General features: G+C 44.8%; 1 protein-coding gene across 11 annotated transcripts in view; it reads right to left on the bottom strand.

Moving 5' to 3' along the window:
- DDX6 (DEAD-box helicase 6) overlaps positions 1-20572 on the bottom strand; it is a 45925-nt gene extending 25353 nt beyond the window's left edge. For 3 of the 11 annotated variants that reach the window (XM_063636569.1, XM_063636575.1, XM_063636573.1), the window contains exons 1-4: positions 19846-19913; positions 14238-14704; positions 8985-9048; positions 7447-7551 (exon numbers count right to left, since the gene is read on the bottom strand). In XM_063636569.1, coding sequence (XP_063492639.1) covers positions 7447-7551; positions 8985-9048; positions 14238-14437 — 369 coding nt within the window. In that variant the 5' untranslated portion in view covers positions 14438-14704; positions 19846-19913. Of the gene's footprint in view, positions 1-7446; positions 7552-8984; positions 9049-14237; positions 14705-19602; positions 19732-19845; positions 19978-20367 lie in introns of those variants that run through there. The other 8 variants (XM_063636568.1, XM_063636574.1, XM_063636570.1 and 5 more) reach the window with 7 other exon arrangements.
- Between the last annotated feature and the right edge of the window lie 367 nt (positions 20573-20939).

The following is a 20939-nucleotide window of genomic DNA, read 5'->3' on the forward strand; positions in this document are numbered from 1 at the left end:
TAACGTTTAGATACTGAATGAAGAGTATTTGTTGTGTTTTGGTTACTCTAGTATCCCTTTGCTAAGTAACACCCTAATTTCCTTCTAAGGAATTACATATGCCCTGGTCTCTCCTGTCCCAACAGACCAAGCCTCACCAATTTTCTAAGCCAAGTGGTAGACACATAGCCCACACTAGGCCAGCGGCATGTTGCCTCCTAAGAATCTAAATTGTTATAGTGCATCCATTACAGCTTCCTAAGTCCTTCAGAGCTATCTCAGTTCTTAGTCATTTCCAAGTATGTTTCTCTAGCCTTCTCAATCTTGTGAATTCCCGTTATTTTTCCAAAAATTTTCCTTTTGCTTAAGTTAGATCAAGTTGGTTTCTGATGCCTATAATTAAAGAATGGTATATTTTCCAATCTCCTAGTATTGAGAGGCATTTTACAAAAGTGTGGTACCAACAAAAGCTCAACATCACCCAGCTAGCTGCATTTACACTGACTGCTTCCTCTTATTTTCCAAACCTTAATTTCCAAGAGGAAAAAAAACCTATGGTTAAAGGCCGGGCGCGGTGGCTCACGCCTGGAATCCCAGCACTTTGGGAGGCCGAGGCGGGCGGATCACGAGGTCAGAAGATCGAGACCATCCTGGGTAACATGGTGAAACCCCGTCTCTACTAAAAAAATACAAAAAAATTAGCCAGGCGTGGTGGCAGGCACTTGTAGTCCCAGCCACTCGGGAGGCTGAGGCAGGAGAATGGCGTGAACCCAGGAGGCGGAGCTTGCAGTGAGCCAAGATTGCACCACTGCACTCCAGCCTGGGCAACAGAGCGAGACTCTGTCTCAAAAAACAAAACAAAACAAAAAAAAACCTATGGTTACTGCAGAGGAGGTAGCAATGATTGTTACAGATGTCCCCTGCTTACCAGGAAAAAAAAGGGGAGATGGTAATTTCTAATAATATCTCTAGGATGGTGGCTCACGCCTGTAATCTCAACACTCTGGAAGGCTGAGGCAGGAGAACTGCTTGAGGCTAGGAGTTCAAGACCAGCCAGTGTGACAAACTGAGACTCTGTCTCCCCGACCTCACCCAAAAACAAAACAAAACAAACACACACACCAAAAAAAAAACACACAAAAAACAAAAAAAACCTTTGAGTTTTTAGGAAATAATTTTTTCAATCATAATAAACCCATTGTTAGCAGGAGGAATGACTTATTACTGGATTCAGAATGCTATAATTCCTAACTATAAATAGTAAACTATTAATCCTTATTAGACCTTAGTTGACCTGGCACAAAATTTTGTTGCCAACAGTAAGGAGCTTCCATGTTTCCCTCAATAATCAACTACTTCTCATTTCTTCACCTTCTTAGATTTAGGAAAAAGTCTTCAAGAGGTGTTCCCAGGGTTTAGAAGCAACGAGAGAGGCCATCTTTCTCAATCATAATCCCAAAGTTAATATAAAGTTTCTTTTTTTTTTTCTTTTCTTTTTTTTTTTTTTTTTTGAGACGGAGTCTTGCTCTGTCGCCCAGGCTGGAGTGCAGTGGCGCAATCTCGGCTCACTGCAAGCTCCGCCTCCCGGGTTCACGCCATTCTCCTGCCTCAGCCTCTCCGAGTAGCTGGGACTACAGGCGCCCGCCACCACGCCCGGCTAATTTTTTGTATTTTTGGTAGAGACGGGGTTTCACTGTGGTCTCGATCTCCTGACCTCGTGATCCACCCGCCTCGGCCTCCCAAAGTGCTGGGATTACAAGCGTGAGCCACCGCGCCCGGCCTATAAAGTTTCAAATAATGCTAAGCAGACAAAAACAGTATATTCTTAGGCCTTCCAAAGAAGTCTATGTTCCTATAAAGCTACACCTTTAGAATGGCAGTTATTCTACTGGCCACAGCATCCAGACCTAGAACTGGTCACAGATGGCTCTATCAAAGAAATACGTATGTGGGAACAATCTGTAGTATATCTGGTTCCAGCCTATCAATGTAAAAGCTCTTTTGAGAGCATATAATTTTAAGTGCCTAATTCTCTAACTTTTTTTGTGTGTGTGTGAGACAGGGTCTTGCTCTGTTGCCCAGGATGGAGTGCAGTGGCACAATCCTGGCTCACTTACAGCCTCAACCTCCCGAACATCTAAGACTATATATCCCCCATGCCCAGCTAATTTTTGTACAGTCAGGGTTTTGTCATGTTGCTCAGGCTGGTTTTGAACCCCTGGACTCAAGCAATCCACCCACCTTGGCTTCCCAAAGTGCTGGGATTATAGGCATGAGCCACTGCACCCAGCCAATTCTCCAAATCTCACAGCCAAACTGCAACTAAATTCCATCTCAAACAAATATTCAAATGCAGAAGACTCACCCATCTAATCAAGGCAGCTTTAACATTTAGGGGAAAAAAAATGCCTGGATAAAACTGTAAAACCAAGCATGAAAGAAGAGATAGTTTTAGGAATGGGGGAGGGATGACAAAAACAAAAAGAGAAGGTAGATAAGAATGGAAAAGAATACTAGAAGACAGCCTGCCATGAGGTTATATTTTACCAGGGGGGTGATGGGTGCACCCAAATCTCAGAAATTTCAACTAAATAATTTACTTGGCCAGGCGTGGTGGCTCATGCCTGTAATTCCAGTACTTTGGGAGGCCGAGGAGAGTGGATCACCTGAGGTCAGGAGTTCAAGACCAACCTGGACAACATGGTGAAACCCTGTCTCCACTAGAAATACAAAAATCAGCCAGGTATGCTGGCACCTGCCTGTAATCCCAGTAACTTGGGAGGCCGAGGCATGAGAATCGCTTGAACCCGGGAGGCAGGGGTTGCAGTGAGCCAAGAGCATACCACTGCACTCCAGCCTGGGCGACAGAGCGAAACTCTGTCTCAAAAATAAAAGAATTTACTCATGTAACCAAACACCACCTGTTCCCCAAAAAACCTATGAAAATAAAAATTAAAAAATTTTTTTTACTAGGGGATCTGTAAATTTTGTTTCGGTTCTAAAATCCTAATATTCATGACTTGTTACTCTGAGCGATTCTAAGAAACACATAATCTTGTGCTTTCCATGGATCCCCAGGACAAAACAATAGGAAAGAAAAGGGCAATACAAGTGGTGACCCTGAGTATCTAAAACAATATACTCATATAATACCTTGCTATTTCAAAATACTTTGGTTATACACTACATTTGATCTTAACAATAAAAATTCTGTGAGGAAGAGTACTTATTTCTACTTTACACAAAAAGCTGGATGTCAGATTGGTTAAGTGGCTGAAGAGTTAATTGCCTATATGCTATAACAACACTAAGAGTACAAGTAACAAAGTTAATTTTAAATTTTAATACAAGATAAGAAATAAAAGTCAGCAAATATCTATTAAGAATGAGGACTGGGCTAAGTGCAGTAGCTCACATCTATAATTCTGGCATGCTGGGAAGCCAAGGCAGGAGGATTGCTTGAGCCCAGGTCAAGACCAGCCTCGTCAACATGGCAAAACCTTCACTCTACCAAAAAAAATAATAATAATAATAAAATAAAGTAGCCGGGTGTGCTGGTACTACACTATCATCCTTACTCAGGAGGCTGAGGCAGGAGTATCACGTGAGCCCAGGAGTTTGAGGCTGCAGTGAGCTAGGATCCTGACACTGCACTCCAGCCCAGGCAACTTAGCAAGACTCAGTCTCTTTAAAACAAATTTAAAACAATTATGTCTCCTAAATTAACTAATTTCCTTTTTTGAAGCTATTATATAAAATAACCCATAACATTTTTTGAGCATTTATCACGTACTAGGCATTGTACTAAGCATTTGAATTATCTCACTTAATCTTTACAACAACCCTATGGTATTATACTATTACCTCAATTATATAGGTGAGGAGTCCAAGACTTATAGATCCCAAATAACCAGTTTATGAAGGAGTAGAGCTGGGATTCAATCTGGGCAGTTCCCTACACCACGTTCACCTGCAGACATGAGTTACCTAAGTTTCATCAAAGCACGCTAAATAAGCACAGGCACCATGCTAAGTACTAGAGATAAAAGTTGAATGATGCAGTTCCTACTGTAAAGGAACTCTCATAAGACTTCAGTGGGCCAGGCGCGGTGGCTCACGCCTGTAATCCCAACACTTTGGGAGGCTGAGGCAGGCAGATCACAAAGTCAGGAGATCGAGACCATCCTGGCTAACATGGTGAAACCCCATCTCTACTAAAACACAAAAAATTAGCCGGGTGCTGTGGCGCACGCCTGTAGTCCCCGCTACTCGGGAGGCTGAGGCAGGGGAATTGCTTGAACCCGGGAGGCAGAGACTGCAGTGAGTGGACGTAGCGCCACTGCACTCCAGCCTGGCAAGAGTAAGGCTCTGTCTCAAAAAAAAAAAAGACTTCAGTGTAGATAAAATGGATTAACATGAACTACATCATAGTAGATTCCTAGGTATTTCTAATACCTACACCCAAATTACCCCTCTGATGATGCATATCCTTGTTTTGACACTTTATCCAGCCAAAAGCACACTCTCAACTCCGGGCAACCGTTACCTAGCGTTCTCTGCTTGGAACACGGCTCAATTCTTCCAGGTTGTCCCATCTTCCTCTAATGACTACATACATACGCAATTCCAACTAGAAAGGTACTCATCATATTACAGTGAATTATTTGTACAATTAGCTGTCCTTTCCAGACTATAAGACAGGAACCATATATCTGTCTTATTCATCATAGAATTCCCAAGGCCAAACACTTTCTAGGTCACTCCACAGATGTTGGCTCAATGAAAAAGTACTCAGTGATGTCACAGGGTTTGTCCTTAGCACAGCCTGAATTCAATCATTTCATCAATTTAAGTATGTCTGTTGTCATCATTTATCAAACTGGCCTATATATAATGCATGTTCATACGTACGTGTATATTTATGTGTACGCGTGCGTGTGTGGATATGTATATACATGCATTTATTTCCTTGCTCTTTCCACTGAAAGGACCAAGTAGTAAATAGGGTACCTAATGCCTGGGTCTTGGTCCCTAATACTACTCCAGACTAAAAAGAATCAAGGGGCCGGGCGCGGTGGCTCACGCTTGTAATCCCAGCACTTTGGGAGGCCGAGGCGGGCGGATCACGAGGTCAGGAGATCGAGACCACGGTGAAACCCCGTCTCTACTAAAAATACAAAAAATTAGCCGGGCGTGGTGGCGGGCGCCTGTAGTCCCAGCTACTCGGAGAGGCTGAGGCAGGAGAATGGCGTGAACCCGGGAGGCGGAGTTTGCAGTGAGCCGAGATTGTGCCACTGCACTCCAGCCTGGGTGACAGAGCAAGACTCCGTCTCAAAAAAAAAAAAAAAAAAAAAAAAAGAATCAAGGATCCTTGTATGCCAATGCTGGGCCAGGATAGGTACAAGATAAGCCTGCATCATGTTATGTCAAAAAGCAAGAAAGGGGCTGGGTGCGATGGCTCACATCTATAATCCCAGCACTTTGGGAAGCCAAGGTGGGTGATCATTTGAGGTCAGGAGTTCGAGACCAGCCTGGCCTACAAGGTGAAACCTTGTCTCTACTAAAAATACAAAAATTAGCTAGGTGTGGTAGCACAAATCTGTAATTCCAGCTACTGGGGAGGCTGAGATACAAGAATTGCTTGAACCCAGGATGGGAAGGCTGCGGTGAGCCAAGATCATGCCACTGCACTCCAGCCTCTCTGACAGAGCTAGACTCCGTCTCAAAAAAGAGGAAAAAAAAAAAAAAGGCAAGAAAGTACTCAAGAAAAATGAAGCGGACACATCATAAAAACATAGGAACCAGGCTGAAAGAGCTTACACTGGCCAGATCTAGGATATTTTTAGAATAATAAAAAAAATTGAAAAAACAGTGAGTGTAAGTCCATACTGATAACAGATATATATGGATGAGGGGAAGGGAAGTTTCTTCTTTATAGGGGCAAATACAGAGGGAGTGCTAGAATTGGAAAGTCATCGTAACCCATCAGAGCAGAGATGAGATCAAGCAAGAATCACCAATGGGTGCTAAAACTAGGGGGGAAATTTTGTTACTTTTTTAAACAAGTATCATGCCATGAATTGCAAATCACAAGATATGAAGTTAAATCCCACCTCTATCACTCATGAGCTATAAGTATCTTTGGCTAAGTCAAGTTTCTCAAGCTCAGCATTACTGACATTTTGGGCCACAAAATTCTCTGTTGTAAGGGGCTGTCCTTTAGCATCCCCCCATTGATGATAATCAAAAATGTTTCTACAAATTGCTAAATGTCCCCTGGGGGACAAAAATTCTCCCTGGTTGAAAACAATACGCTAAGAGAACTAACTGCCCTGAACTTTTGTTTTCTCATCCACAAAATGGGGATAATACCTAGCCTGAACATCTATCTTACTGGGTTGGAGGAGGTGGGTGGCCATAGTATTATTGTATTTGTATGGTCTTAAAATGCACCCTAGATTGCTTATTCATCTCAAGGGAGAGGGGAAAGAGGAGTAATTATAGAATGGAAAAACCACACAACACCTTGACGGGGTAATCAAAATTAACATCACCAAAGAAGAATAAATGGACACTAGGCACACCTTCAAACATGATACCCTGAGAAGGCCATAATATGATTTCTGCATTATTCGGGCTGAGAAAGCCTACCTTGAATCTAACACTTGGGAATATCACAAAATCCCAAAACAGGAAATGTAATATTAATAAAAAAAAAAAGGAGGCCAGGCATGGTGGCTAATGTCTGTAATCCTAGCACTATGGCGAACCCAGGAGTTTTAATCAGCCTGGGTAACATGGCAAAACCCCATCCCTACAAAAAAATACAAAAATTAGCCGGGTGTTGTGGCACACGCCTGTAGTCCCAGCTACTAGGAGGCTGATGCAGGAGGATCACTTGAGCCCAGAAGGTCAAGGCTGCAGTGAGCCGAGATCAGGCCACTGAACTCCAGCCTGGGTGACAGGGTAAGACCCTGTCTCAAAAAAAAAAAAAAAAAAAAAAGAGGGATGGGGGGAAGGGGTTGTAGGCTGTATTTTTAATATGTTGACATCATAAAAAGAAGAAAAAACACTAGGGAAATGCTAATGACTAAAAAAGACATAACTACAAATAATACCTGACCCTAGACTGGATCCTGTATAGAAGAAAAAAAACTGCTATAAAGGACATGTTTGGGTCCATTAATAATTAGAATGACAGATGAGATATAAGTATTTTATCAACGTTAATTGAAGGTAACTGTATTGTGGTTACGTAAGAGAATATCCTATTCTTAAGAAATACACACTGAAATATTTAGAGTTGTAAAGGCCATGATTTTCTAATTTACCCTTAAAAATTTCAGAAAAAGTGTGTATACATGAGAGAGAAATGTTAGTTCACTAAACCACTTCTGCAGAGCAAAAAGAAAACTGTTTAATGATTGGCACATAACCTCATATATGTGATAAAAAGGGTTAACATACCTGAATAGGAGATGGCTTTTCCCAGCCCATTTCAAAAATTCCCATCAGTAACTCCCGTTTCAAACAGTAATCTTCAAACTCATTTCCTTTTGTGGAGGTCACATCCTAGTCAAACAAACAAAAGGAACAATAAAAGAATAAATAACACTGTTGGTAAATTTGGTGTCCTTTGGTAAATTTATCTGTGTTTAAGAAAATTTATCTGGGCCAGGCATGGTGGCTCATGCCTGTAATCCCAGCACTTTCAGAGGCCAAGACGGGCAGATCACCTGAGGTCAGAAGTTCAAGACCAGCCTGGCCAACATGGTGAAACTCCATCTCTACGAAAAATACAAAAAATTTGCCAGGGTGGTGGCGCACACCTGTAGCTGCAGCTACTTGGGAGGCTGAGGCAGGAGAATCGCTTGAACCCAGGAGATGGAAGTTGCAGTGAGGTGAGATCGCACCCACTGCACAGCCTGGGGGGACAGAGCCAGACTCTATCTCCTTTATCTCAAAAAAAAAAAAAAAAAAAAAAAAAAAAAAAAAAAAAAAAAAAAAAAAAAAAAAAGGAAGAAAACTTATCTGACTTTAGTACTTTACCTGCCCAATCTTAAATATAAATATATGCAGATTACTTCTTTTAATCTGTATTTCAACTTTTCCTGAATAAAAACTACCATCCCTGCTTCGACACACAAGCTACTTAAAAAACTATGGTTTTGGGGAAAGAGCACTTGGTCATAGCCTTCTTTTTTTTTTTTTGAGAGATGGAGTCTCGCTGTGTCGCCCAGGCTGCAGTGCAGTGGCTCAATCTCGGCTCACTGCAACCTCTGCCTCCCAGGTTCAAGTGATTCTCCTGTCTCAGCCTCCTGAGCAGCTGGATTACAGGCGCCTGCTACCACACCCGACTAATTTTTGTATTTTTAGTAGAGACAGGGTTTCAACATGTTGGCCAGGCTGGTCTCGAACTCCTGACCTCAGGTGGAATCACTGCCTCGGCCTCCCAAAGTGCTGGGAATACAGGCAAGAGCCACTGTGCCTGGCCCTTGGTCACAGTCTCCTAAGGACTGGTGGGATAGTGTTACTTTTTTACACAAATATCATGCCGTGAATTGCAAATCACAAGATACGAAGTTAAATCCCACCTCTACCACTCATGAGCTACATATATCTTTGGCTAAATCAAATTTCTCAAGCTCAGCACTACTGACACTTTGGGCCACAAAATTCTTTGTTGTAAAGGGCTGTCCTTTAGCTTCCCCCCTATTGATGATAAGCAAAAATGTTTCTACAAATTGCTAAATGCCCCCTGGGGGACAAAAATTCTCCCTGGCTGAAAACAATAGGCTAAGAGAACTAACTGCTCTGAACTTTTGTTTTCTCATCCACAAAATGGGAATACATAGCCTGAATATCTATCTTACTGGGTTGGAGGAGGAGGAGGGTGGCAGTGGTGTTATGGTCCTGAAACCAATTCCCTCCAGATACCGAGGGACAGCTGTACTTCACTTCTAGTTCCCCACCATTATTCTACTTGTATTTTACAACCAACTTACCGAAGTTTTGATTCTTAGATCCTTTGGAGGGAGTTTTAAAGTCTTTTTCCAGTCATCACCAGGTCTAGAGAGAATACAGTAAACTTGAAGTATCAAAATTCATAGCATCCTATCAAAGATGATTCATCTCAATTATAATTGAGTTTTAAAAAGCACAGTAAGTTTAATATATTCCATTTAATAAATCTAACAAGATAATTAAGCAACTTTAGAAAAAGTGTTCTTATAGAGAATCTCAGGAGGATAAAAAAATCAAGAACAGAAGGGATTAAGGCATCCATCCTCTTAAGCAGTATTGTATACAGCGTAACTGTTGTCAAAAGGTGTTTTGTTTGACCTACACAGCGTGTTTTAATTTAAATGAGTTTAAATTAGTTCTCAACATTCAAAAACTGTAAGATTTTATATATCTTTTTTTTTTTTTTTTTTGAGACGGAGTCTTGCTCTGTCGCCCAGGCTGGAGTGCAGTGGCACAATCTCGGCTCACTGCAAGCTCCGCCTCCCGGGTTCACGCCATTCTCCTGCCTCAGCCTCTCCGAGTAGCTGGGACTACAGGCTCCCACCACCACGCCCGGCTAATTTTTTTGTATTTTTAGTAGAGACAGGGCTTCACCGTGGTCTCGATCTCCTGACCTCGTGATCCGCCTGCCTCGGCCTCCCAAAGTGCTGAGATTACAAGCGTGAGCCACCGCGCCCGGTCTGTTAAGATTTTATATATCTTATATAACTCCTGGGCTCAAGCAATCCACCTGCCTTGGCCTCCCAAAGTGCTAGAATTACAGGTGTGAGCCACCATGGCCGGCTATTCTCATTTTTAAAATAGGTTAACAGGCCAGGCGTGATGGCTCACACCGGTAATCCCAGCACTTTGGGAGGCCGAGGCGGGCAGATCACTTGAGGTCAGGAGTTCGAGACCAGCCTGGCCAATATGGTGAAACCCCATCTCTACTAAAAATACAAAACTTAGCCAGGCATGGTGGAACACAAATGTAGTCCCAGCTACTCAGGAGGCTGAGGCAGGGGAATCACTTGAACCTGGGAGGCGGACACTGCAGTGAGCCAAGCTCACAACACTGCACTCCAGCCTGAGTGACAGAGGGAGACTCTGTCTCAAAAATAAATAAGCTGGGCACCGTCGCTCACGCCTGTAATCCCAACACTTTGGGAGGCCGAGGCAAGCAGATCACCTGAGGTCAGGAGTTCGAGAGTAGTCTGGCCAATATGGTAAAACCCAGTCTCTACTAAAAATACAAAAATTAGCCAGGCATGGTGGCATGTGCCTGCAATCCCAGCTACTCAGGAGGCTGAGGCAGGGGAATCGCTTGAACCCGGGAGCCAAGATCCTGCAACAGAGCAAGACTCCGTCCCAAATAAATAAATAAAACAAAATAGGTTAACAGTTACATCAAATAATTGATGTAATGCACTCAGCACAGTGCCTGGCAAAATAATAGCACAGTATTAGCCAATGAGCATCTCTTAATCTTTTTTTTTTTTTAATTGGAAATGCTAGAAACCATGAAAGAGAATAAAAACAAGGAGAATATAAATAAACTCTCTTTTTGGCCAGGTAAAAACCTCAAGTAATAAATACTCAAAGCATCTAAAAAAAAAAAAAAAGATCAGAGAACATCTGCAGACAAAGCATTTAACTGTGACATCTTTGAAAAAGTTTTCACTGCAGCTGTTCTTACATAACCAGAGTCCCCAAAACATCTCAAATGCTCCATTCATAGAAAAAAAGACCACTTATTTTACTTAAAACTAGGTCCTACATAATGCAAATACTCTAACATTGGTAACTTTTTGCTACCAATTCCAAGACTACTACTATACTAAAGCCTTTTTTTTTTCTCTTTTCTGAGATGGAGTCTTGCTCTGTCACCCAGGCTAGAGTGCAATGGCATCATCTCGGCTCACTGCAACCTCCACCTCCAGGGGTTCAAGCAATTCTCCTGCCTCAGCCTCCAGAGCAGCTGGGATTACAGCTGCCACCACACCCGGCTAGTTTTTGTATTTTTAGTACAGACGGGGATTCAGGGTCTCGAACTCCTGACCTCGTGATCCTCCTGCCTTGGCCTCCTAAAGTGCTGGGATTATAGGCACGAGCCACTGCACCCGGCCTACTAAAGCCTTTCATCTAAGCCTGTATCATCAAAGTTTCTGATTTAAAAATGTCAGTTTGACATAGTGTCGAATTCAACAAAATAGTAAATAATAATGCATAAGATACAATGCAAAACCTGACCACAAGAAATTTATAATCTTATGAGATGAAAAAACTATTTAAAATGAGAAAGTAAGTGACAGAGGTTAAGTATTAGAAGCGTTCTGAGACACTCGATGGGATCTAGAGGACTTCATGGAAGAGAGGGCACAGAAAATGAGATTTGAAGAACCGACAGAACTGAAAAGAAATCATTAATCGTAGGAAAACCAGAAAAGAAAAATCAAAACCCACTGTTGTCCCCAAATCAGAATTTATTTTTTATTTTTTTGAGATGGGATCTTACCCTGTCACCCAGGCTTGAGTGCAGTGGTGCGATCACAGCTCACTGCAGCCTTTATTATTTGTAGAGACAGGGTCTTGCTATGTTGCCCAGGTTAGTCTCAAACTCCTGGCCTCAAGTGATCCTCCCACCTCAGCCTCCCAAAGTGATGGGAGGAACGGCATGAGCCATCATACCCAGCCCCAGAATTTTTTAAATAGAAAATATTCTCATAGGCCAGGTGCAGTGGCTCACGCCTGTAATCCCAGCACTCTGGGAGGCCAAGGCGGGCAGATCACCTGAGGTCAGGAATTCAAGGCTAGCCTGGCCAACATGATGAAATCTCCTCTCTACTAAAAATACAAAAATTAGCCAGACGTGATGGTGGACACCTGTAATCCCAGCTACTTGGGAGGCAGTGGCAGGAGAATGGCTTGAATCCGGAAGGTGGAGGTTGCAGTGAGTCGAGATCACACCATTGTACTCCAGCCTGGGCAACAGAGTGAGTGAGAGTCCATCTCAAATAAATAAATAAATAAATTTTAAAAAGTCTGGGCGCAGTGGCTCACATGTGTAATCCCAGCACTGTGAGAGGTCGAGGTGGGCAGATCACTTGAGCTCAGGAGTCCCAGACCAGCCTGGGCAACATGACAAAACCCCGTCACTACTGGCGCATGCCAGTAGTCCCCACTATTTGTAGGGCTGAGGCAGGAGGATCACTTGAGCCTGGGAAGTTGAGGCTGCAGTGAGCCATGATCGTGCCACCATACTCCAGCCTGGGCAACAAAGTGAGACCCTCTCTCAAAAAAAAAAGAAAGTTATAAAAAAAATTAAAAAGTCTAAATTTTGCTAACCTACTTACATTCTGTCAAGACAAACTACAACTGAAGTAGTATTCATTTCTATACCAATTAAAGCATTCACCTTAAAAATAACGGAATATACACTAATACCAATTCTCCCAAAGACCTAACCAATTCTGCTGAAAATTAGTTCTTAGAGGTCCTAGTGAACCACATACGGTAACTATATGACAGTCTGGTAGCTTGTATAAGCTATTTTTCTGTAGGAAGTGAAAAGATCTAGGTTGTAATAAAACATATACCTCAGTTCAGTAACCCAGTGTCAACATCTTATAAAGATTCCTAGGATTAAATTATTTTATATGGCAAGTTTTTTTTTGAGACCGTGTATTTCTCTGTTGCCCAGGCTGGAGTGCAGTGACACGATCTTGGCTCTCTGCAACCTCCACCTCCCGGGTTCAAGTGATTCTCCTGCCTCAGCCTCCTGAGTAGCTGGGATTACAGGCGCGTGCCATCACGCCCAGCTATATTTTTGTATTTTTAGTAAAGACAGGGTTTCACCATGTTGGTCAGGCTGGCCTCGAACTCTTGACCTCATGATCTACCTGCCTCAGCCTCCCAAAGTGCTGGGATTACAGGCGTGAGCTACCGCACCTGGCCTTTTTTTTTTTTTTTTTGAGATGGAGTTTCGCTCTTGTTGCCCAGGCTGGAGTGCAATGGTGCAATCTCGGCTCACTGCAACCTCCGCCTCCCGGGTTCAAGTGCTCCTGCCTTAGCCTCCCGAGTAGCATTATAGGCATGTGCCACCATGCCCAGCTAATTTTGTACTTTTAGTAGAGACGGGGTTTATTTTTATAGAGACAAGGTTTCTCCATGTTTATCAGGCTGGTCTCGAACTCCCGACCTCAGGTGATCTGCCTGCCTTGGCCTCCCATCGTGTTTGGATTACAGGCCTGTGCCACCACACCCGGCCCTATATGGCAAGTTCTTAACAAAAGCCAAACATCAATCAGAGTCAAGTATCTTAAATGTTAATTTCCTATAACTGAATCTTTAAAGTGATGGTTACCATTCAAATACTGTAGTTTAAAGTACGCACTTAAAAGTAACAGCCTACACACTTTCAGCTTTAAAAGAAAAATATCCTCTAGTAAGAGGAGGCTCTTCAATTTTAAGGTTAACGAAAGGTTTCTAAGACTGTTCAGAACTGTGTTCTGTGAGTTCAAAATTCTTAGTTCTCTTTTTATATGTAAAAGGAGGGAAAAATTTTAATTTTTTTTTTTTTTTTTGGGTAGAGACAGAGTCTCATTATGTTGCCTAGGCTAGTCTCAAACTCCTGGACTCAAGTGATCCTCCCACACTGGCCTCCCCAAAGTACAAGGATTACAGGCGTGAGTCGCCTCAACCAGCCAACTTTTTTTTTTTTTTTGAAGTAAAAAAGCTAAGTTCCATAAGCTAAAAAAAGTTATGAGAAAATTTTCTGAGTGAATAATGCTTGGAGTTCAGAAGGCTGAGCAAGTCTTTAAAGACTCTAAAGACTCAGACTGAGTCTTTAAATTTAGTACGTAAAGTTGGCTTTATCTGCTGTTTAACAAGGGTAAGGTGCAGTCGTAAACACTAAAAAAACTATACTGACAAAAACAAGATGACTAATAATTTTATTCATCTATAACAAACTAAGCTAATAACTTTTACACTAATTATGAAAGCCAGAAATGTTTCCAAAAACCATTTATACAAAATTTGTGCGTATCATCTGACCTTAGGATGACTACTTGCTGAACAAATTATGGCACAAATACATTATTCTATTGCAAATACCTACTGGCCATAAAACAAAGTCATCTGTCCTCTATTTGGAATCAAAATGGTTAAATTAAGGCATAAGTATTAATAGTCAACACCAAAGTAACAAAAATCTTGGTTCCCCACGAGTGTTTATCATTTACTCTAACACTTACTTAATAGTGGTGGTCATACTCTGTGCTTGCTGCTGAGTGCCATTATTGATTGTGTTGGTGTTTTTCAGCTGGTTCATCTGTTGCTGTGTCTGTGTGCCCCCTCCTCCAGGGCCACCAGTGGGTTTCACAGGGCCTCTCAGCTGACCATTTTGACTGGACAGACCCATTATAACAGGGTTCTCTGTTCTGGCCGTGCTCATGCTGTTTTAGTTGCAAAGGTCTTTCAAACTTCAAAACTTTTGAAAGTCAGTAGAGAAACTGTAATAACAGTTTATTAGGCTCTCCAAAATGAAGAGATAAATATAAGTCTTGCTCAATAAATGAGTCCTTTATTGCAATGCAGGCAAGCACCTGTAAGTCTCTGAACGGTAAGCAGCAGTAACTTGCTCTCTTGCACGGAATCAACTTTTTATTTTTAAAAAGCCCTCTAACAAGCTTGAGTTATATCTGAATTCACTCACGTCAATCTGAAACAAACAAACAAAATTAAATTAGCAAACACAACAGAAAAACTTTGTTTCCTTTTTAAAAGAACCCCTTTAAAAGAACTCTCATCTTTTCTATTAAAGAATTAATAATACAGCTACACTTAGACCAAATCACGAGCCAAGCTAGGAAAGACACAACTTTGAACTATCTCAAAAACACAATGAGGCCAATCTCAAACATTTAAAATTGTTAATTCAAAGCAATCCAGAGAAGATTACGTAGAAAGAGACTAGTAAATTAGCACTACTTGTCAATGACAATCTCTTCTCTTCAGTTTCCTCCCCATGAATTCTAAGTCTCTGACATCTCTAAAAGTCAATGATTCATTATACTTAATTGCATTACAACTCACTGAAGTATCACACAATTTAAACAAGACAATTCATTAATTTTCTTCTACTTCTAATAGCAACCGAGAGTCCTTATAGATTTAAGTGAGCTTTTGACTTGAACTTCACACTTCCAGAAAAAAACACTTTTGTGCCCTTATGAATTTCAACTATTAAACTTTATGGGCTGGGTGTTGGTGGCTCAGGCCTGTAATCGCAGCACTTTGAGAGGCCAATGCGGGCCATCACTTGAGGTAAGGAGTTAGAGACCAGCCTGGACAACATAGCGAAACCCCATCTCTACTAAAAATACAAAATTTAGGCCGGGTGCGGTGGGTCATGCCTGTAATCCCAGCACTTTGGGAGGCCGAGGAGGATGGATCATGAGGTCAGGAGTTCAAGATCCGCCTGGCCAAGATGGTGAAACCCTGCCTCTACTAAAAATACAAAAATTAGCCAGGTGTGGTGGCGGACGCCTGTAATTCCAGCTACTCGGGAGGCTGAGGCAGAGAACTGCTTGAACCCAGGAGGCGGAGGTTGCAGTGAGGCAAGATTGTGCCACTGCACTCTAGCCTGAGCAACAGAGCCAGACTCCGTCTCAAAAACAAAAACAAACAAACGAAAAAAAAAATTTAGTTGGGCGTGGTGGTGCACACCTGTAATGGAGTCCCAGCTACTTGGGAGGCTGAAGCACGAGAATCGCTTGAACCTGGCAGACGGAGGCTGCAGTGAGCCAGGCGACAGAGACCTTGTCTCAAAAAACAACAAAAAACTTTATGAAGAAAAATGTATTTTCTTTTTTCCTTTTCGTCCTTTAAAACAATAAATGAAGCAGTCAAGAGAATAGTGTATTTCTGCCATAATGTATCCAGCAAGTAATGATCCCAAGGACAGATGATATACACAAATTTGTATAAATGATTTCTTATTTTGAAATTGACAAAAACAAGATGACGCTAATAATTTTATTCATTTATAACAAACGTAGCTAATAACTATTCTAACTTTAAATAGAATTAAAAAAAAAACAGGAAAATTCCTGTTTAAAAAAAAATCTGTGTCAGACTAAACACACTAGTAATTTTAAGAAAACTTTCCAAGAAACCCAGAGTAGTAAAGCTAATTAATACTAAAAAAAAAAAAAAAAAAAAAGAACTGGTAGGATAGGCATGGTAGCTCACGCCTGTAATCACAACACTTTGGGAGGCCAAGGCTGGTGGATCACCGGAGGCCAGGAGTTCAAGACCACCTGACCAACATGGTGAAACTCCGTTCCACTAAAATACAAAAATTAACTGGGTGTGGTGGCCCTGTAATTTCAGCTACTTAGGAGGCTGAGGCAGAAGAATCACTTGAACCCAGGAGGTGGAGGCTGCAATGAGCCCAGATCACGCCATTGTACTCCAGCCTGGGCGACAAGAGCAAAACTCCGTTTAAAAAAAAAAAACCACAAAACTGGTCAACCTCATTTTAAAATTATCCCGTAAATGGAAATCTTACTTTTATTTTTTATTGTATTTTTTGAGACAGAGTCTTGCACTGTCGCCCGGGCTGGAGTGCAATGGCGCACTCTCAGCTCACTACAACCTCCACCTCCCGGGTTCAAGTGATTCTCCTGCCTCAGCCTCCTGAGTAGCTGGGATTACGGGCATGCGGCACCATGCCCAGCTGATTTTTGTATTTTTAGTAAAGACGGGGTTTCGACATGTTGGCCAGGCTGGTGGTCTTGAACAACTGAGCTCAGGTGATCCACCCGCCTCGGCCTCCCAAAGTGCTGGGATTACAGGCATGAGCCACCGCGCCCGGCCACTTTTATTTATTATTATTATTTATTTTTGATACGTAGTCTCACTCTGTCACCCAGGCTGGAGTGCACTGGCGCGATCTCAGCTCACTGCAAGCTCTGCCTCCCGGGTTGAAACCATTCTCCTGCCTCAGCCTCCCAAGTAGCTGGGACTACAGGTGCCTGTCACCACACCCGGCTAATTTTTCGTATTTTTAGTAGAGATGGGGTTTCACCGTGTTAGCCAGGATGGTCTTGATCTCCTGACCTCGTGATCCGCCCGCCTCGGCCTCCCAAAGTGCTGGGATTATAGGCGTGAGCCACCACGCCCGGCCTATTATTTTTGAGACAGAGTCTCACTCTGTTGCCCAGGGTGGAGTGCAGTGGCCTGATCTCAGCTCACTGCAATCTCCACCATGTGGGTTCAAGCGATCCTCATGCCTTAGCCTCCCAAGTAGCTGGGACTACAGGCGCCCGCCACCATGCCCAGCTAATTTTTTGTATTTTTAGTAGAGACGGGGTTTCACCGTGTTAGCCAAGATGGTCTCGATCTCCTGACCTCGTGATCCGCCCTCCTGGGCCTCCCAAAGTTGCCCAGCCTATTATTTTGGAGACAGAATCTCACTCTGTTGCCCAGAGTGGAGTGCAGTGGCCCGATCTCAGCTCACTGCAACCTCCACCTCGCAGGTTCAAGCGATCCTCATGCCTTAGCCTCCCAAGTAGCTGGGTGGGATTATAGGTCTGGCTAACTTTTGTATTTTTCAGTAGAGACGGGGTGTTATCAAGTTGGCCAGGCTGGTCTTGGACTCCTGACCTCAAATGATCTGCCCGCCTTAGCCTCCGAAAGTGCTAGGATTACAGGCGAGAGACACCGTGCCCGGCTGAAATCTTACTTTTAATTGTAGTTAATAAAAATATACAAAGACCCGAAAATAAAGCCCTACTCTGTTGGCTTTTGATTTAACCCCGTTACACTTTTTTTTTTTTTTTTTTTGAGGCGGAGTCTCGCTCTGTCGCCCAGGTTGGAGTGCAGTGGCACAATCTCGGCTCACTGCAACCGCCGCCTCCTGGGTTAAAACGACTCTCCTGTCTCAGCCTCCCAAGTAGCTAGGATTACAGGTGCCCGCCACCACGCACAGCTAAATTTTTTCTATTTTTAGTAGAGATGGGGTTTTGCCATGTTGGCCAGGCTAGTATTGAACTGCTGACCTCAATTGATCCGCCTGTCTTGGCCTCCCAAAGTGCTGGGATTAAAGGCGTGTGAGCCACCGCTCCCAGCAACCCCGTTACATTTCTTACATAAAATACACTAGCTCACGAGTGCTGATTCTTTCTGCCATACACCAAGGCATGTGAAACTCAAAATTTTAAAGTCAACAGATCTCAACATTTATGAGAAAATGCTCCTTGATTATGCCTTCCTTTAAAAAAAAAAAGAACAAATTGCTCACAAGCAAGTCCTGATTATCACATACACAAAGTTGTTTACTTCTAACTCTAACCTCTTAAGCAGATATGGTTAACAGCTACTTTCCTGTATTGACGGTTTTATATTATGATCAGCGATATCACGCAGTTCACACAGAGACTTAGCTGTTTGCAGAGCACTAAGAGGATGAAAAGGGCAACCTCTAAAGACCGAACGATATCATCACTACTGTCCATCATGCACAGTAAGACCTCCTATACCCTTAAATCCAAAATGAGACTATGTGATAACTGCTCCCTTCTTAAACTGAAACCTGCACTGCAGCTTTTTCTCAGAGAAATATTCCTCCTACCCCTTCCCAATTTAGATTTGCAAGTTATCTTTCTACACTTTCAAAAAAACAAAAAACAAAAACCAAGAAACGTAGACTAGTTGGGAGGAGCCCCTAGCGGAGTTAATTACAGCACTTCTCAGATCGTAGTTAGCAATTGACAGTTTCACACCCAAAACAGTATCGTCATCGCCAACAAGAGCTTTTGTTTGCAAATGCAGCGCAGTTTTTCTAAGCTTTGCCTGCAAGTTGGAGTGACTGGGTTTTATTCTGAAGGGAAAGGGGGGCTGTGGAAAAGAAAAGAGAGATACGGGAAAGAGACAAGTCAATGACTGGAGCCCCGTAACTGAAGGGAAATTTCTTGCCCCCCCCACCCCGCTCCACACCCCACGCCCCAAACACACACACTTCAAGTCAGCTCCCTCTGACCATAAACACAAAAGGTTGGGGCTCTGCAATCCTATCTGCGCAATATGAGCCGGCAACCAGCTCCATCAGTAGCAAACAATAGGGACTCCCCCAAGGAGGCCCTAAAGGGACCCTCCAACCCAGAAATCCCCCTCCTTTCCTCCAAGAGTCGGGGGCTCCATAAACACCCTCTTGTTATTGACCTGCAAGGCCTACCGCAATCAAGCAGCGGCCGGTTTGCTTCTAAACGGAGCCCTCCAATACAGCATGTCCCTGCCGCCCCCTATAGGGCCGCCTCGTACCCTATAACCTCCACCATCATCCCCCTAAGTCCTTGCCGCCCCCTTCGGCCTCATATTCCCTCATCTTCGATAAAGCTCCTCCGAGTACTTAGCCTGTTCCTCCTGCCGACCCTGCCGCGCACCACATTCCCATATTCGCCTCCTCTCAGGCGCCCCCACCCCACACAGCTGCCGCCCGCCTTCCTCCCCAGGCCCGGCCAGGCCTTAGGCCTCCACCCGAGAGTCCCCCAGAGCCGGCCCGGGGGGCTCCCCGCAGCCCCCACAGCACTGCTGACCTCGACCCCACCACCTCACCCCAAGCCTCGCGACTCAGGCCCGTGTCCTACCAACGAGGCCACTCCCGCTCTGCACCCCCGGTCCTTTATTGTTGACTCGAAGCTCCCAAAATGGCGGACGCTCCTTCCTCCTCGGAAACCTCCGCCCGCCCCCACCCGGCCCTCTCGCTACTGCCTCCTCTCGCCCCCGCCCCCGCCCAGCTCCGAGGGGCGCGGAGGCCAGCGGCCCGCGCCGCCGGCTCCCCCAGCCTTCCAGCCCTACCTCCTCCGCTGCCCGCTCTCGTGGCGCCGCCGAAGTCGCCGCCTGGCTGAGCTAACTCGACTCCTCTGCCCCCTCCCTCGCTCGCCCGTTCGCCCGCCCGCCGCCTCCTCCCTCTTTCCCTGCCTCTCCGCATGGCGGCGACCGGGGCTCCTCCTCCACTCAAGATGGCGAAACCTCGGCCGCCGCGGCTACATTCGCCGCGGCGTCACTGCCTTCCCGGCCTGATGGTGAGAGGAAGCCGGGCCGCGAAAGCCTCCTGAGGAGAAAATGGAGGGCCCTTCTCTCACACGGACGAGAAAAGTTCGAGGGGGAAATACGAGTTCCCTTCTGAAGGGTTAGGACGGCTGCTTTTCCACAGCCGCGACGTGATTGGGAAATGGTGGCTGGCAAGGGTAGCCCTGCCTTCGCCCCTCCAAAGTAAAAATCGGGAGTTGAGACCAGAGGAACATCTCTTTATTACATGACTAAGGATATGTTTTGAAAACTGGCCCCCGGGCAGCTACTCGGGGACAGGAAGCTGACCTGACTTCTCCTGCTGACCGGGGAGGCTGATGCCGGGCCTAAGGGGCCGCGTCCGAGCCTCTCGGGGCGCGCCTCCATCCAGGAAGGCGCGGAACTAGCGGCCCGGAGACGCCGGGCGCGTGTCTGAGTGTGGGGGCCGGAAGGGGGAGCCGACCGGGCCCGGCGGCCGCACCAGGCAGGAGGGAGGACTCCAGAGAGCGCGCGGGGGGCGCGGTGGGGCGGGGCGGGCCTGTAGGGCGCGCCTGGCGGGGGGGTAGGCTCTGAGCTTGAGGGTGCGCCTTGGGGGGCTGGTTGTGGGGGAAGGCACTGGGCTTGAGGGTGCGCCTGGGCGGGGGAAGGCTCCGGGCATGAGGGAGTGCCTGCGGGTGGTATGGGGGGGTACACTGAGCTTGAGGGTGCGCCCGAGGGGCCCTCATGTGAACGGTACCAGGCTTGAGGGCGCCCCTGCGGGGGGCAGAGGCACCGAGCTTGAGGGTGCGCCTCGGGGGTCTGCGGGGGGAAGGCATCGGACTTGAGCGTGCGCCGGGAGAGGACGGCGGGGGACCGGACTGTGAGGGCGTATCTTGGGGGAC

Source organism: Symphalangus syndactylus, chromosome 3 (assembly GCF_028878055.3).
Source record: "Symphalangus syndactylus isolate Jambi chromosome 3, NHGRI_mSymSyn1-v2.1_pri, whole genome shotgun sequence".
In the NCBI taxonomy this organism is placed as follows: Eukaryota; Metazoa; Chordata; class Mammalia; order Primates; family Hylobatidae; genus Symphalangus; species Symphalangus syndactylus.